We start from the raw sequence: 18,061 nt of genomic DNA, 5'->3' as shown, positions 1-18,061 counted from the left end.
TTTAGGGCACGATCCTGGAAGATGGCCACAGTGCCTATGCTGTGGAAATTGTACAGTTTTAAACTTGTCTAAAAATCCTAAGTCTTGAAAGGCTATTGACTTTTTTGGTAGGGACCACAGCCACACCTAGTGATAGATCAGCTGAAATGACTACTCCACTGCCTGCACAAAGCTGGTATAAGCCAGGGCCAAAAATTACCCACCATAAGACTGCAAATGATTGCAGTTAGAAGTGCTGTCAGAGTTGTAGGCTAATACCACCTTTGCCAGCACCAATATCTGCTTGGTTACTTTGCTGTTTTTACAGCAATAGCAGATGCTCATTGAGTTTTCCTGTGCAGAACAACACAAGTAAATGACAACTGTCGCTATAAATAAACCCTGAAAAACCCAGTCAGAAGAGATGACTAAGAATATTCTAGTTATTTAAGTTTCACATTTAAAGTTTAAGACCTCAACTAAAATAATGGATAATTTACCTCTTCTAGATCTGTAACTGCAAAAACAACAGTCTCAATAGTGTCTCCGTGTTTCTCCAAAAATCGTCTAACTGTTCCTGAGAATTAAAATATAGGAGAAAAATTATACAGGTTATAAACTTTTATTGGATACCCACCTTCCTTTGGAGGGAAAAAAAGCAGATGGCATTAATTTTGCCTCCTTTTAAATTTTATAGCTCTTCTGGTAGCAGTGTGATGAAAAATGTGAAAGATTTTACTAGTGTCAGCAATTATATAATGAAGGATTGAAATGTTTGGTTATATTTATAACACAGAGTCCTAACCTATACTGAAATACTGTCTATTTTTAATTTTAAATATTTTTAAGGACTAAATTCACTCTTGTCATTTATCTTGCTTGATTTGAATTATTGGATGATTTGAGTTTTAGTACTAAAAATGGTTGTGCTGGAGTAAAAATCTGGAGTAGATTACTTAACTGTGAACAGGGCACATGAAAACTGACACAAACAACGAGACAGAATTTACCAATAGCTAGCACAAATACCGTCAGCAATCTTGCATTTTCAACCATGTATATTCAATTAGCTTCCTCGTGCTACATGACTAAGTGTCAAGGATTGCTGAACCCTTGATACCATTACTACTAGTTAACAAATGCACATTATTTTTAAAAGGAGAAATGTCAGTTACAGAATCAGAAAATATTTTAGCATAAGAGGACACAATTCAACTTGTCGTGTCTGCGCAGATTCTTTGAAAGGGTTGTTGAATTCCTACACACCAGCTTTTCTTCCTTAACCTTGCAAATTAGTCTTCTTTCAAAAGACTACTATGTGTGTGCTTGTAAGCTCCTATATATTCCCCTTCCACCACACTTTCAGATAATGCGTTGCAGATCTTAACCACTCTGAGAAAACATTTCCCCTCTAGTTGTTTCGCCAATTATGTTAAATCTATGATCTCTGGTTACTGTTTTATTTACCAAAGGAAAGTTTCTCCCTACCTCCTCTATTAAAACTTCTATCTGCAAGCATGCTTAAAAGTTAATTGATCTTTAAGGAAATCACAAATCAATAAAAATTTAAAAATCTTTAAATCAATAAAAACAGATTGGGCCTAGTATTGCGACAAAAAGCTTTATGTTACAGCAATGGCAATCCTTGTGGGGGCAATCCTTGTGACCCCTGATGACCTGAAGTCATGGTGATCCAAGTAAAGGTCTGTAACGTGAAATATTACTACAGTACATGAGGTTTGCTAGTTTTCATTAAAACCTTCCTGCGTTCATCGTTGTGGCTACTTTTAAAATTAAGGTTGCATAGCTGAAAGCAGGCATTACTTTGAAAAAGGCAAAAAGTTGTAATGTTTTCTCTCAATATACTTTCTCTGCCCCTCTACAAAGTTACCACAGACAAGAAGCAACACATACTCAGAGCAATGTTGGTAGCATCCTCCAAAGGGTAGCCTCTTTTTGGTGTATTGATGACACACAGACCTACTGAGGACATTGAATGCTCCCTGCAACAGATCAAAAGGAACAAATCAGGATGGTACAACACTTCCGCTTCCGTCATTTGCAGTCAGATCAATTTCACTTTGAACATACACAAACACGGACAAACATCCTAAAAGACTATACGCAAAATACTAAAAGCTGCACAATAGTCTTTGCAAGTATGATTTTTTAAAAAAAGGACAAAGAGCATTAGAAGACAGTGCACAATACTACACTGCAAACCCAATCCGACTTTTAGAATAATGGACTTCCCAAATATTTTATCTGGAACAGATCATGTGTGCATTTTACTGCATATTCTTGTTCTTGCCTAGCTCCCTTTGCTATTAAAACAATAATTTTGTTTAATAGTCATCCTTTGCATGTATAGTATCTCAACAAATATTACATTATCATTTTTCTGTCCTTTCCTGGGTCAGATATAAAAAAAGCTTGAGATAGAATGAAAACAATGAATTAGTGTATCAGCCTACATCACCATTTGGACAGCATGTGGAGCTCATAGCAACAACTGAACTTTGGAACTGAGAGAAAGTGCCTTTGAAGATAGGACCAAAATAATGAAAGCTCAAAACATTGCTCTTTTTTAACTGGGTTCATTTTGATATTTATTTCAGATAGAAGTTTCCACTGAAACGAAGAAATCTGGGTGGGTTTCCAGAAAAGAGGATAATTTAGCCCAAGCTCATATGCTGCATACTAATAAAGGGAATTGAAACTAAAATCTTACATGACAAGTGAGAAATCAAGTTCCTTTTTTCTCTGCTTCTGTAGCTATGAAACCAATTATCATTCAAGACTTTTTACCTGGCTAATAGAAGTACACTCCTGTAGCAGCTATACAAGGAGCTCTCAGCAGCTGTTCTGTATTTAGCATTATATCGTGGTCCTACTGTGTGGATAATAAACCTTGCAGCCAAGTTAAAGCCTTTGGTCATCTTCGCCTCTCCTGTGCGGCAACCTTAAAATAAAAGTTTTTCTGTATTTCAGGTTACAGTAACATAAAAGTTATAACGAGTGATGCATATCATGGTCAGAAGGTGTCGACAAACTGGACTTTTAACACCTTTCATGCATTAGGTGACACAGATGCTGACGTATATTCTCAGCTAAAGGTGACAGAGTTGCGGGTTTTAGACCCAACCACAAGGTGACACAAAAGGGCTATGAGGAATTCAAGACAGTAGTCAGAGATAGCCTTATAGTGATCAAAACCACAGGAAAAGAGGGGATCAAGGGAAGACCATGGGATGAATAATGGTAGGGATAATTATCTAGAGGAATGGTTTGGGGACGACACCGGGGCAGTGAATTCTGAGGAAAGCAGGGATGGTGACTAAAATCCAAGAGGTTGCACAACCACTCAGCAAACAGGCTGAGGGAGGAAAGAAGGATATTTCAGAGAAGTCAGATTGGGGTTTTGGGAGGAAGACAGTAGAAAATTAGGATTTGAAAGACAGGTATTAGGGCTGGAGCAGAGTGATTTGAAGGAGAAGGTGCCGGGGCACTGGAGGAAAAATCAACATGTAACTTGATGAGGGTCACATTAACACCACATCAATTTGGGCAGGGCAGATAGTAAATTAGATACACAGATGGGGATGCTTCAGTAATAGGCAAACCAAAAATATAAATATAATCATCCACAATAAAATTAAGGATTGCAAGGGTCTTATCTGCAAGCGAATGAGCATCCTGGAAGGAAACATAAAGAAGCAATATTATTAATCTACCAGAACCTAACAGCACAATGGAGGGCTGGGTGAGTGAGAGGAAAAGAAGGTTGGTCTCACTAGCTGCTGGTAGAAGGCTGACTGGAGAGGAGGTGGCGCTTTTAAAGAAGTAGCAACAGATGCCTCAATAAATTGAGGTAGTCATGAGTTTATTCAAAGAGAATTCACTCCTGGGATAAGGGCAGGAGAGTAGGAAAGCAAAGCAAAGCAGTGGTGTGGCAGAATAGGGCTGGGAGGGAAGGGAAAGTATTGTACCCACGAGTGGAGAAATGATAGGCAGTATAGTTAGGTGACAAGAGGAGGCCCAAAAAGGACTAAGTGGAAGAAAACGTAAGGGGCACAGTTCCAGAGCAGCAGCCATAGTGCACACAAAAGGAATCCAGGTTATGCAGGCTTAGCATAGGTCATGAGACAAGCAACAGTCATAAACAGAAGATAGGAAGGAAATAGTATGAAACAGTCCAAAATTAGCATCATTAGGTGCAGTGATAGGGTGAAGTAAACAGCATAGGCACAGCCTGGAGCATGCACAAACCAATTTCCAGGGAGCTGTCAGAGGGTGAAGGGTAAATCCTAGGATCAATGCAGATTGAGAGCTGGTCCGAGGAACAGTTGTAGGGAGCAAGTTGAGTTTGGACTGGAAATAGCAGAAGGAGCTTTGAGGAATGAGTCTAACCTAATGCAGGTAACAGTCATGTTGCCGGTCTGAAGGATGAGCTGAGCAGAGCAGAATCAGCAGCTACAGGAAGCAAGGATTTATCAATTAATCAGAATCCATTCAGCAGCATAAGAACAGGATGGGAGAAACAGATCAGAGCTAGCTCAACATAGTGTGAAAAGTCTCAGTCATAAACTGAGGCAACAGGATCAGGTCAGGTAGTGGATACAAGCAGTAGAAAATATGGCAAGCAGAATATCATGTATAATTGACACAATGACCTTTGATGTTGCTCATATCATAATGCCTTGCACAATTTGAACCTATTCTCAACAAAGAGATATTGGATTTATCTACATTCAGATCAACCTGGTCAAATCATTGGTTCTCTGAAGTCGATCTCAACGCTCACTCCCTCTTTCTCTTCTCTGCCCAATTCACAATCATATTTAACCTCTTTGGTTTATTTCTGTAGCCCGGCTTGGAAGATCCTGCTTTATTCTACCCTCACTGGACACAATATAATAAATTTTCTGCATTTAGGGCTAATTTTGCACTGCAATATTTTTGGTGGTTTTGGGAGAATTTGTTTAAAGCTGTTTCTTAACAGTTGACATTCACATTGCTGGAATCGACTGCTACTCATATGATTTTGCTGCTTCAGTTTAGGACCTATCACTGTGCGACAAGTCCTAATTCCTAGTCAAGTGATGAAACAAATTATCTTCAGCATAGTCTGATCCCAGAATAAAGCAGGATCCTCAAATCGGAGTTGCAGGAGGGCAAAGAAATTAAATAAGATTGTGATTTGGGCAGAGGAAGAGGGAGTGATCACTGAGATAGACAATGGTCAGGTTGATCTGAATATAGGTAAATCCAATATTGCCTTTTAAGATAGATTCAACATCCATCAACTGTGAAATTAAAAAAAGTGTTTAGTAAAATTGACCAGAATGTGTCATTTTAAAGTAAAAATTCAAATTCTGGGAGGCATACCCCTGACATGTCTAGAAGTGTGGATACCAGTAAGCATAGAAAAAGTAGTGTTTGAAACAATATATATAATTTTTAATTTTCTGCTTACATCCGAATCCAGGACTTAATCACTTTGAGGCGAGAAGGAATAAAGGCAGAAAGTTAAAAGCAAACAAACACAATTTGTTGATTCAGCCTTGTCTGGTTATGTGGCCATCTTACACAAAATTGATCGACTATATTCAGAGGATATCATGCTAGTGTAGAAACTGGTCAGGCTACATCATGATTACTGTGCCCAGTTTTGACCATGGAGGCAGAAGGGAAACATTCAAACCGCTGGGCTACTGCAGGAGAGTCATGAAGGTGATCCTTAGTGTTAGAGAACTGAGCTGTGAAAGAAAGATTTGATTTATGATGGAATTTGGAGAAACCTGGGCTTTCACATTCAAAGGAAGAAATTGAGATGGGATGTTAAAGGTGCACAAGATAATAAACAGTGTAGATGTAAATCTAGAAACACTGCAAAATAAACTTTGAGTGTATGAAAAGGGAGAGTTATAGGTTCAATCTGATGAAAGGCAAATTTAAGACTGATATCAGGTAATTTTTCTGTTACAATGGCCAATGAATATTTGGAGCAGAATCAGCATAAGGTTAGGATTCTGGAACTAAAAACCTTGGCATCTTTTAACAATTGAACACAAAATAGAGGTTGTGGAAAGATTTTCCTTGAATGGATAGGTCAAAGTGGATTAAATGTTTTTCTGCTTCGGTAGAAATCATGATTTTGGGGAGGAAAAGTGGCTCAATTATGATGAAAAAAATCTAATAAGGTTTCAAAGTTTAATGATGTACTCAAGGCTTTTGGTTCATGATGTGATTGGAAAAATGAAATTATTAAGTAACTTTCTAAGCAAAAATGCAATTACATTCCAAGTACTAAGTTGGGTAAGAAAGAGAGGAACTCGCCTGATAAAATGGGATATATTTACTGGGCAACTAATTCCAAGTAAAACAAAAAAAGAATTACCTGGAAAAACTCAGCAGGTCTGGCAGCATCGGCGGAGAAGAAAAGAGTTGACATTTTGAGTCCTCATGACCCTTCCACAGAACGGGTCATGAGGACTCGAAACGTCAACTCTTTTCTTCTTCGCTGATGCTGCCAGACCTGCTGAGTTTTTCCAGGTAATTCTGTTTTTGTTTTGGATTTCCAGCATCCGCAGCTTTTTGTTTTTATTTTTGTTTTTAAATCCAAGTACCCTGGTTCAGGATTAATTCTGGGTCTTATCAACCCCTTTGCAGTTGCACCTTTAGTTTCCTGCTTGACGTAGCTTGGATTTGCAGGATATTTTATAAATCTTACCTTTCAATTTCTGTAATTCATCTCTGAGTTCTGGTCCTGCATGCAAGTGGATACTTTCACTAATAGCATTCTTGTCAGACAGTGTTTCATTACTCGTGTTCACGATGGCTGTGCAGCTTAGCAAGACCACATCCCCCTTCCTAAAAGAACCACACAATATTAACAGTTGGACACTATTCTTATGACATGCTCCGATTATAGTGCATTCCAGTGCATGCACCCAAGGTGACAACAACTGTGACAAATTTACGCTGACATCCCGTTAATTGGTATGAGAAAATTTTAAAAATGTCCCAATAGACCACAAGATTACAAGCAACTTTTATCTATGCAAAACCTTTAACGTAATAAAATATCTCAAGGAATAAAGTAAACAGCTGCCAAGCCAGGAAGGGAGAGATTAAGAGGGGTGACCAAAAGTTTGAAGAGACTACTGTTCAGAAAGCTTTTGAGGGAGATATAAGGGTTAGGGATACAATTCCTGGGTAATACTCAGGCAAAGGTTCACTGACCAGCATGGTGCAAATAAAAGTGGTGGATGCACAAAAGTCCAAAGTAAGAGGAACAGAATGTTTGGGATATTTGGGACATGGGTGATTAGAAAAATGCAGCAACAACTTTGATTTAGTTGGCACTTCTGACGTAGAAAGGTAGGTACTTCACAAATGTGTACTCAAACAACAAAACTGCACCAAGCCAAAGGAACAGATGTAATAAAGGTGACTCAGAGTTTGGTCAAAGAGATATGTTTTAATGAGCCTGTTGAAGGAGGAGAGGGACAAGAGAGAGACAACTTTAGGAAATGAATTCCAGTCAAGGTCTAGACAGTCAAAGGCACTGTGCTAATGGTGGAGTAAAGGAGTACGGAGGGGCCACAAAAGTTGGAAGAACGCAGAGTTCTCAGAAGGTTGGAGAAGGTTACAAATAGGGAGGAGCAAGGTCATAACAGATTTAACAATGAGGTTGCAAAGTTTTTTTATGAGGCATATGGGAAACCAGGAGCTAAGTGCAAGACAGGATAATGGACAGCAGGGCTTTGGTTGAGCTGAAATTTGTGAAAGCTGAGGATAGGAGAGGGTCCAGAACACTCGAGAAGTCAAATTTGGAAGCTACAAAGGCATGGCTAAGAGTTTCAGCAGAGGAGGTCAGTCGGTGGCAAAGATAGGCTGGATTACAGAGATGGAAGAGCGCAGTCTTTGCGATGACAGTGTATGGGTTAGAATCTCAATTCAAGTCAAGTAGGGTGCAAAGATTGGGAATAATCTGGTTCAACCCTAGCAGTGGTTGAGGAGGGGAATGGAACCAAAGGAGTGGTTACAGAGTGTCTCTGGGCCAAAGATGAAGGCTGTAACCTTCTGAATGTTTAACTAATGAAAACTGCAACTCATCCAGGACTACATGACACCACAGAGGCTATGGAAGGGTCAGGGTAGGTGATACAGAAATAGGTAGAGCTATTTATCTGCAGTGTTCATGTCTAACCTGACGCCATGTGTTTAGATGAGGTGGTCAAGCATAGAGGCATGAAAAGGGAGATGTGGGAGTGGTGGGTGTGGGTGAAGAGTGAATGCAGGAAGGAGACGAAACTTAGGTCAACCAAAGCAGTCTTTGTGAGGAGAGGGGCTATGGGATCTGAACAAGATGCCAAGATATAATCCAAGTGGTTTGTTATTTGGAGGGGGACTGGGGCAGGGGTGGAAACGGAAAAGCACTGGCAAGGAAGCAGAGTTTGTTTGTAGAGGCCAATAATGATAACTTCAGTTTTTGCAATGTTGAGTTGGAAGCACAGCAAGTGAAGGCAACAAGTTGCTGTTGACTTTCAAACTTCACTTAATACACTGTAAAACTCTGCTTTCCAAAACACCAACTGTGGTTAGAAATTATACATAAACCTTCAAAAATATTAAATTTCATCTCAAAGTTGCTCTGAGAATTAACTTTTAATGTTGTACTTAGTTTCATAAAGTGTTGATTAAAATTGCAAGTCTAGTTTGTGAATGATGAAAAATTCAAAAATTAGGGGTGCAGATAACAGAGCTTCCATTGTTCGGTATTTTTGATTGCATGAACCCATGCTGTTCCAGATTAGGGAAACAAAGTGTATTACTGTAAAGACCACAGCAGCATTACTTAATTTTCAAAATGGTGTGCCACAGAAATGGTTGTATCTTCTGATCAGTACACATCTACAACAGGTTTTGAGTAGTAGCAGAGGACCGGCTGCTACTAGACAGCAGACTATAATTGGGCCAGGGAGGAAGAAACTGGTCATGTGAAACTATTCTAACTTACCTTAAATTAGCTAAATTTAAATTAGAATATAAAATGCTGCAATCTCCCCACTAAGGGCAAGCAACATTTGAAGACATAAGGTCAACCCAATTGCTTTCAGTTCTGCTGCAATATGCCCATAGAGTCCTTTTTCTAAATAAAAAATCAAGTATTTTAGGGCAATAAAATTGTATGTGAATGTGTTCCCTCTGAATAATTTCAATCATTTGTACTGGGAGCATTTTGCTGAAGTCTTCCAGCGACTAGAATATTGGTAGTTTATATCCAACTTATTACTGATATCTCACATCAGCATTTATTCAATCGTATTATTCTGTTCAGGTCCTGTAGATAATAAATGTCAAACTGGGATCATGTGCTATGTTCAATCTAAACTTGTTTGCAGATATTGATTGAACAATGTGTATCCTGTCATTGCCCCATCCTTGCCAAATTAGACTGATGCCTTAGTTCCTATGTGTCAAATTTAAAATCCTCAATAAAGAGGTAAGAGGATCAGATCTGCCCTACAGCTGCAACCTTCTCCAATTCTTACGTTTCCTATTCTCGAGTGTTTGAACTCAGATCTTATGTGCAGTTTCTTTCCATCAACTCCACTTTACAAGACCAGGGCTTTCAGCTTTTTGCCTTTGTTTCAAACACTTTTGCTTGTCCATCTCTATCACCCTAACTCAAGTCCTTTAAAAAGCTGCTGAAAACTAAGCTACTCAATCATGCTTTCCACACCACCACCACCTGCCAACCCCTGCCCCCACCAGAGAGGCTGGAATTTGATTCCTTTTTGCTTGGTGAAGCATCCTACAGACCTAATGCATTAAAGGCATCTAAATGTCCATTTTATAAACAGTTGATGGGGAGGAAAGTTTCTTCCAAAATGGGGGGTGGAGGAGGGAGAAATAAATTACACCTCTGAGAATCAACATCGGGCTTAGACTTAGATACAAACATAGAAAAATGTAAGCCACTGTAGGAGGCCATTCAGTCCATTTTGTCTGTGCCACCTGAAAGAAAGCCATCCAGTTTAACTACACCCTCCAACTCTTGGTCCATAGCCGAGAGGTTACAACAGCTCAAATCTATATCCAAGTGTTTTTCAAATGTGATGAGGGTTTCTGCCTCTACCACCCTTTCAGGCAGTGAGTTCCAGGCGCTCACCCCACCCTCCAGGTGAAAAATGTTCTCAACTTCCCGCTAATCCTTCCACCAATTGATTTCAATCTATGCCGGCTGGTTATTGATATCTCTTAAGGGAAATAGGTCCTTCCTTTCCTCTCTACTTAGGCCCCTTATAATGTTTTACACCTCAATGAAATCTCTCCCATTAACTTTCTCTGTTCTAAAAGGAAACAATCTCACAATATCCAATCTTTTCACATTGCTAAAATTCTCCATTCTTGACAACAAGAATGTCCATATCCAAATGCAGCAGTACCTAGACAGTATTCAGGCTTGGGCTGACAAGTGGCAAGTAATATTCGTGCTGCACCAAGTGGCAGGCAATGACCATCGCCAACAAGAGAGAATCTAACCATCTCACCTTGAAACTCAATGGCATTGCCATTGCCAATTCCCCCACTAATACCATCCTGGGGGTTACCATTGACCAGAAACTAAACTGGGCTAGTCATATAAATACTGTGGCTACAAAAACAACTCAAGAGGCTGGGAAATCTGCAGAGAGTAACTCACCTCCTGACTCCCCAAAGCCTGTCAACCATCTGCAAGGCACAAGTCAGGAGTGTGATGAAATACTCTTTCACTGTCACTGACTTCAAACACCTGGAACTCTCTTCCAAACAGCACTGTGCGTGCAGTGTCACTACATGGACTGCAGCTGTTCACCACCTTCTCAAGGTCAATCAGGGATGGCCAATAAATGCTGGCCTAGCCAGTGACACCCACATCCCATGAACAATTTTTTTTAAATCCTCGAAAATCTCTTCAATGCCCTCCCTAGTACAATCGCATCCTTCCTATAATACATTGGCCAGAACTGTTCATGGAACCCTAGCTGCAATATATAGTGTTTTAAGTAGTTCTAACATAACCTCCCTGCTCTAGACCTCAGCCAAAGGAAAGAATCCCTTGTGCCTTCTTGACCACCTTATCGAGCTGCCTTGCTACCTCAGGGATCTTGGAACATCCACCCCAAGGTCCCTCCGTTCCTCCACACATCTCAGAATCCTATCATATATTGTGTATTCTCTTATCTTATATGCGCTCTGTAAATGTATTACCATACACTTCTCCAGATTGAATTACATTTGCCAGTTTTCTGCCCTCCTGACAAATACATTGATATCTTCCCACAGCCTATGGCTTCCTTATTCACTGTCAACCAAACAGCCATTTTTTGATAAAAACAAAAAACTGCGGATGCTGGAAATCCAAAACAAAAACAGAATTACCTGGAAAAACTCAGAAGGTCTGGCAGCATCGGCGGAGAAGAGTTGACGTCAACTCTTTTCTTCTCTGCCGATGCTGCCAGACCTGCTGAGTTTTTCCAGCCATTTTTTGTATCATCTGCAAACTTCATAATAATGAACCCTACATTTAAATCTAAATAATTGATATATACCACGAACAGCAAAGGACCTATTACTGAACCCTGGGAACCCCAGTGGAAAGAGCTTTCCAGTCATAAAAAAACACGGTGGCCATAACCATTTGCTTGCTGCCACTGAGCCAATTTTGGATCCAACTTAGCATTTTCCCTTGGAAGGCCAGTCAATAAATTTAAAACTCATGGGATCCAAGTGAAACCTTAACAAACGTCTTACTAAAATCCATGCAGGCTACATTAAACACACTATCCTTATCAACCCTCCTTGTCAACTCCGCAAAAAATTCAATTGATTTGGTCAGATACAACATTCCCTTAACAAATTCAGACTGAATGTCCTTCATGAATCTGTCCCTCCCAAAAATGATAATTTATACAGTCTCAAAATTTGTTTCCAATAAGTTTTCCACCATTGAGGTTAGGCTGACTGGCCTGGAATTACTCAGGCTATCCCTTCCTCCCTTTTTAAACAACAGTAGAACTTAACCAGTCCTCCAGCAACACAACTGTAACCAGAGGATTGAAGAACTTTCCTGGCAATGCAGTTGAACTCATTCAGGATTTAATTCAATAGCATGATTTAAAAAATATACAGTATTTAAATAGCACCTCGAATATAGAAACATATTCCAAGGCACTTCATAGACACATAGCAAAATAATGGGTTCCAACTGAAATAAGATGTTTGGAAAAGTGAGGGAAAGAGGTTGGTTTTAACGAGCGTTATGATGTGGCAGGTGATGTGTGCCAGGTGGAGCAAATCCACAAGGGAAACTTGGTCATACTACCACAATGGTTTTGCAATTTGTATTTATTACGAGAATGTGTGTGCACAGAATTCAGAAGTAATGAGCCCACCAAGGCCTTTAGAGATTTTAAAAACTAAATTAAAATACTCGTTAAAGTAAAAGATTTCAAGCGTATACATAAGACTACAATTACTACCATAACAAATCCTAAAATTCCTAAGTAACCTGACCCCCCAGTTACGTCCCCTTTAAGGCAACAATCCAAAATAGATTTCAGATTTATATCAGCAAGTTAACATAATACCCACTTGACAGTGGAATTCCAAATGGCTTTTCCACCAACTTCAGTTACGTTACATAGCAGACTCATGCACAAATGGCTGAAGGCTTCATTATGGCTATTTCACACACTTGTTAGGTCTTACATGGCCTTCTCCCACATAGCCTTTCATTCTCCTTTATATACATATTTATGTTTCTCTCTTTTTAATATGTAAATTCTATCGTTCCATATGTCTTTGAAACAGTATCTTCCTCATAATATAAAACTTTCATATTGCCAATATTGTCAATAACCTTTGGGAAAAATAAACACACTCCTTAGCCCTGATTATCTGGCTAGTTGTAAACAGACTAAGATCCCTCTGATATCCAAATAATCCCTTCACTTATCTAAAAATGCAAATCCACTTCACAGTTTACATGCTAAGCCAGCATCCATGTTTACTCATTAGCATGTCAAGCACGTAGTTTATTTTTGATTTCAAACTTGCAGTTTACGTGACTCCAAATGTAATTAAAACACAGATAGACCCAACTAGACTTACCCCCATAAACCTAATTCACAATAAACCAGAAAAATATCATGAAAATTATACTTTGGTCACAATGAAGTTTAAAAGAGGATGGCAGATGGAATGGCTTAGGGACGGAACACCAGGCAATAGGCTTAGTCATGATGTGATCCAAAGCCTGATGACCCACTAGTGCCAGAGATTGCACGTACCTATAAAACAGACAGGGAAAAGTATAACAGAATAGCCCGAGAATGGACTGGGAAATATGCAATATGATACCTTGGAATTCAAATATCTTACATTACAGCTGGAATAAACTTGGAATTACTGAAAAAAAAAAACAAAGTGAAGAAGCGTACCCAATAGGACGGAGACAGAGGCACAGTATCTTCAGGTACTAAGTTTTCCCAACCCCCTTCAAATGACAGTAAAAATAGCATGCCCTTCCATTTTCATTCAGTGCGAAATTCCTGGGTGGTCCAGGTAAAAAAGGGTTATTTATTGAACTACAGACTGAACAAGTAACCTTGCATGAAATCATTTACAAAAAGCAGGAATAATCAGAAATGACAGTGGGTTGCATTTATAAAACACGTTGCTTGAATATTATTTTATTACAATGTTTAATTCAGGTAGATTTTTATAAATATACTAAATCAGTTTATCAATTGAATCCTGAATGAATTCAACAAGGGGGCGGAAATGGCACAGTGGAAATGTTACTTGACTAGTAATCCAGAGGCCCAGACTAATGCTTTGGGGAGACAGGTTCAAATCCCACTGCAGCAGCTGGTGGAATAAAAATTCAATTAAAAAGCCAGACTCGGTAATTATCATAAAAACCCATCTGGTTCACTAACCTTCCTTTAGGGAAGGAAATCTGCTATCCTTACTTGTTCTGGTCTACATGCGACTCCAGACCCACAGCAATGTGGTTGACTCTTAAATACCCAGCAAGCCACTCAGTTGTATCAAACCACTACAAAGCCTACAAAAGGAATGAAACCTGACGTTTCATTAAGCGGCATCGACCTAGACAGGAAAGTTTTCCAATCCTCTGGTCATGACAGTATTGATAGGGGTGACCACTGCACGGTCATAGTCATAGAGGTCTACAGCACAGAAAAAGGCCCTTCGGCCCATCGAGTCTGCGCTGGTCAAACAAGTACCTAACTATTCTAATCCCATTTTCCAGCACCACGCCCATAGCCTTGTATGCCATGGCATCTCAAGTGTACATCCAAATACTTCTTAAATATGAGGGTTTCTGCCTCTACCACCCTTTCAGGCAGTGAGTTCCAGATTCCCACCACCCTCTGGGTGAAAATATTCTTCCTCACATTCCCTCTAAACCTCCTGCCCCTTACCTTAAATCTACACCCCCTGATTATTGATCCCTCCACCAAGGGGAAAAGTTCCTTCCTGTCTACCCTATCTACGCCCCTCATTTTATACACCTCAATCATGTCCCCCCTCAATCTCCTCTGCTCCAGGGAAAATAACCCCAAGTCTACCCAATCTCTCCTCATAACTAAAACTCACCAGCCCATGCAACAATCTGGTAAATCTCCTCCGCACTCTCTCTAGTGCAATCACATCCTTCCTATAATGTGGATTCCAGAACTGCACGCAATACTCTGGCTGTGACCTAACCAACGTTTTATACAGTTCCAGCATAACCTCCTTGCTCTTATATTCTATGCCTCGGCTAATAAAAGCAAGTGTCCCATTGCGGAGATGAAGTCTCGACTTCACGAAGAAGTAACCCTCCATTGTGTTGTGTGGCACTACCACCGTGCCTAATGAGATAAATTTCGAACAGGTCCAGCAACTCAAAACTGGGCATCCATGAGGTGCTGTGGGCCATCAGCAACAACAGAACTGTAAACAACCACAATCTGTAACCTCATGGCCCACTATATCCTCCACTGTACCATTACCGTCAATCCAGAGATTCAACCCTGGTTCAATGAAGAGTGCAGGAGGGCATGCCAGGAGCAGCACCAGGTATGCCTAAAATTGAGGGTCAACCTGGTGAAGCTATAACACAGGACTACTTGGATATCAAACAGCAAAAGAAACATGCAATAGACAGAGTTAAGTGGTCCCACAACCAATGGATTAGGTCTAAGCTCTGCAGTCCTGCCACATTCAGTCGTGAACAGTGGTGGACAGTTAAGCAACCAAGATGAAATAAAGGGACCTTGGAATGTAAATGGAGGTAATTAAAAGGCAGGAATGAAAGTAAATGTCATAAAAAGGCAAATAGAATCCCTGTTTTTTTTAAATCAGGAGTCATAGACTACAAAAGCAAGGAGGTAACTTGCAAGGCCTTAGGATGGTTTGCAATTGGAATATTGGATGCACTTTTGGGAACCTCACTATAGGAGGGAAAATGAATTGGGAAAGGTGTAGCATAAGTTTACTTGGATGCTAGCAGGGATGATAGATTATAGTTATGAAGAAAGGCTTAAGAAGCTAATGTGTATTTTTCACTAGAACAGTGAAGGCTTTAGAAGTGAGGTTGAGATCGGCAAGATTCTGTAAGTTTATAATAGGCAATCATTTCCAATGGTCAGCAAGATGGCAATAAGGGGCACAGTTCCACAAGAAAAATAGAAAAGGTCAAAAAAATGTTCTTCTAGAGGTTAGTTTGTAAATGGAATTGTGCCACAGACCATCTTACTGCAATGTCCAAAGATTCTTATAAACAAATTAGAAAGCTGCTTGAAAAAAGAATATTAAAGTGTTTGAGAAGCGTGTTAAAAGAATGAGATTCGTTAATACTATTTTTTGCGGAGAAAATCACTGGCTCTAACTTAATGTCTCATATGGCCTTCTTATACAATAGTTTTAAAACAATCCTACTAACGCAGATTTTTTTTGAACAAATCATTTCACCCTGTAATCCAAACATTGCTCACCACCTCAAGGAGCATAATGGTACGGATGTAAAATTATAGTTGGAAAGCCACCTGTAATCATCTGCGTATCAACATTTCTCATTTTAGTCAAACTCCCTTCAGTGACTCAAGCTTCAGATCAAGATACAGAGCTTTTACTTTTGCATGTAGGAGGTAAGTCCGTACTGCGAAGAAGATGTCTGTAATATGTTAAAACATGTCATCAGACAGATTATCAGTGTAATTCTCAAGGGTAAAAAGACAGCACAGAATATCATTGTATTTAAAGATTAATAAATCTTCAGATAGCTTCACCTAAAATATTTCAAATTCAAGACAGCAACTTGTCTAACTTTTACACTGCTGCAATACCATCTGCCCTTAATACATGGATCTTGTGTACTGACAACAGCACCAAACAGCACTACCGGGTTTGCAAAGGTCAGGGATTTTTCCTATCCATCAAAACTGCACTGGACTGTCAACCTTGATTTTTGCATTCAGGTCCTGGAGTGGGTCTTGAAGCCAGAACGTTGTGACCTAGAGACAAGAGTGCTACCAATGGAGCCACAACTAACACTAGTGAGTGAAGAAACAAGATTCACACACACTTAAAGCTGAAAGAGGGAGAAGAAAAAAGTAGCTCTCTAAAATTATAACAGAAAAAGCCAGCAAAATGCAATCAGTCTCAAAAAGAGAAAGGAATAAACCGTGTACAAACATTCCATACTCTTCCTATTCTCAGCATTGTATCTGGATGAAGAATCTGCACTCGATAGGTCAATCTGTCTATCTGCCATCACCAACATCCCTATGGTAAATGAAACAGTTGGGTGTAGTTAAATATACAAACCAGGGAATTGCAGAGTGCCAAGAAAAACTAGATACTTTTCCTGATGCTCGTATCAAATAGGGTTGAATGGTATAGAATGGCAAGGTCATGGAGAGGACATTAAAGTCGTCAGTCATAGGAATACAGGGTCATATTTTCAGAAATGGAGGAGTTCAGCAAAGTCCGAATTATTCAGATAACATTCAAATAATGACCTGTAACAAAGAATGGGTGGAAATAGGAAATTCTCAAGATTAAATTCTTAATAACTAATTTGGATCAAACAATATCCAAGATTAGAAGAACATGTAAGTGAGTATTTCTGGCCTGATAAGTGATATGAAAAGAGGGGAATGACCAGATGGCAGATGTTGCACTTGAACAGGAAAGGTCTCTGGAAATGAGGATAATGGAAATATAAAGAAAGGCATCCTGGGCAGGTACAGTGCTTCAAGAAAGTGGAGAGGAAAATTGAAAGGAACATGAGATTGGTGATACAATCATGTAGATGACAGAAACAGCAGCGAATAGCCTGTTAAAAGCTGGAGCTAGTGAGGTGCATGCAGGGGATAACCCCTCCTATTGAGAAAATGGCTATGAGAACAGGAGTCCAAGGCATTTTCATGGGCTCCAATGAAAAGCGTGGAAGGGAGGTTTAGCTGAGGTTCTAGCGTGAAAAGTGGAGTATTTCATCGGAGAAAATCCAAAGAAGACAGAGAAATGAAGCTGCTGAGAAGTATATCCCAGGCAGTTGTGGGAGCCAGTAAGTTAATAACCTTGAAGAAGTATTGCTCTTCTCTCCATCAGGATTTTCATATCTCTCATTTGCCCTGTTCACCTTCATTGCTTTCCATTTCTCTCCTGGTGTTTGACAAGGTGTTTACTAAAACCTGCTTTCACAGGCATATTTCCTTCCTCAGTAACCGTCTCAGTCTCCGACTTACCCCAACTGAAGTTCCATCCCTCATTTTTCGAACCCACCCAGGATTACAGGTATCTCCGGACATACAACGTTTCTCGGACTGCTGTTCTCGTCGCATTCTGAGATTCACACTCAGTGCCATGCACTGCCATATGACACACTCGACCTCTCCCTCCAGCAGCACCGTCGCACCCTTTTTCAAAGCTGCGCGTGTCCCCAGTTTCATCTTATTCTTCGTCTCATCCGACGCCTTAACAAGAAACTTTGTCTCTTTCTTTCAGGTGCAAAGGA

At 39.8% G+C, this 18,061-nt stretch overlaps 1 protein-coding gene across 1 annotated transcript in view; it reads right to left on the bottom strand.

The window, feature by feature from the left end:
* The window catches only part of gdap2 (ganglioside induced differentiation associated protein 2), a 59,330-nt gene that overhangs the window by 26,648 nt on the left and 14,621 nt on the right, over positions 1-18,061 (bottom strand). Inside the window, exons 3-6 of the mRNA XM_041211859.1 lie at positions 6,713-6,852; positions 2,788-2,941; positions 1,894-1,982; positions 480-556 (exon numbers count right to left, since the gene is read on the bottom strand). Coding sequence (XP_041067793.1) covers positions 480-556; positions 1,894-1,982; positions 2,788-2,941; positions 6,713-6,852 — 460 coding nt within the window. The remainder of the gene's footprint in view (positions 1-479; positions 557-1,893; positions 1,983-2,787; positions 2,942-6,712; positions 6,853-18,061) is intronic.

This window comes from Carcharodon carcharias, chromosome 18, assembly GCF_017639515.1.
Source record: "Carcharodon carcharias isolate sCarCar2 chromosome 18, sCarCar2.pri, whole genome shotgun sequence".
Lineage (NCBI taxonomy): Eukaryota > Metazoa > Chordata > Chondrichthyes > Lamniformes > Lamnidae > Carcharodon > Carcharodon carcharias.
The sequence above is the reverse complement of the archived record's forward strand: the minus strand, read 5'-3'. Positions and strand labels throughout refer to the sequence as shown.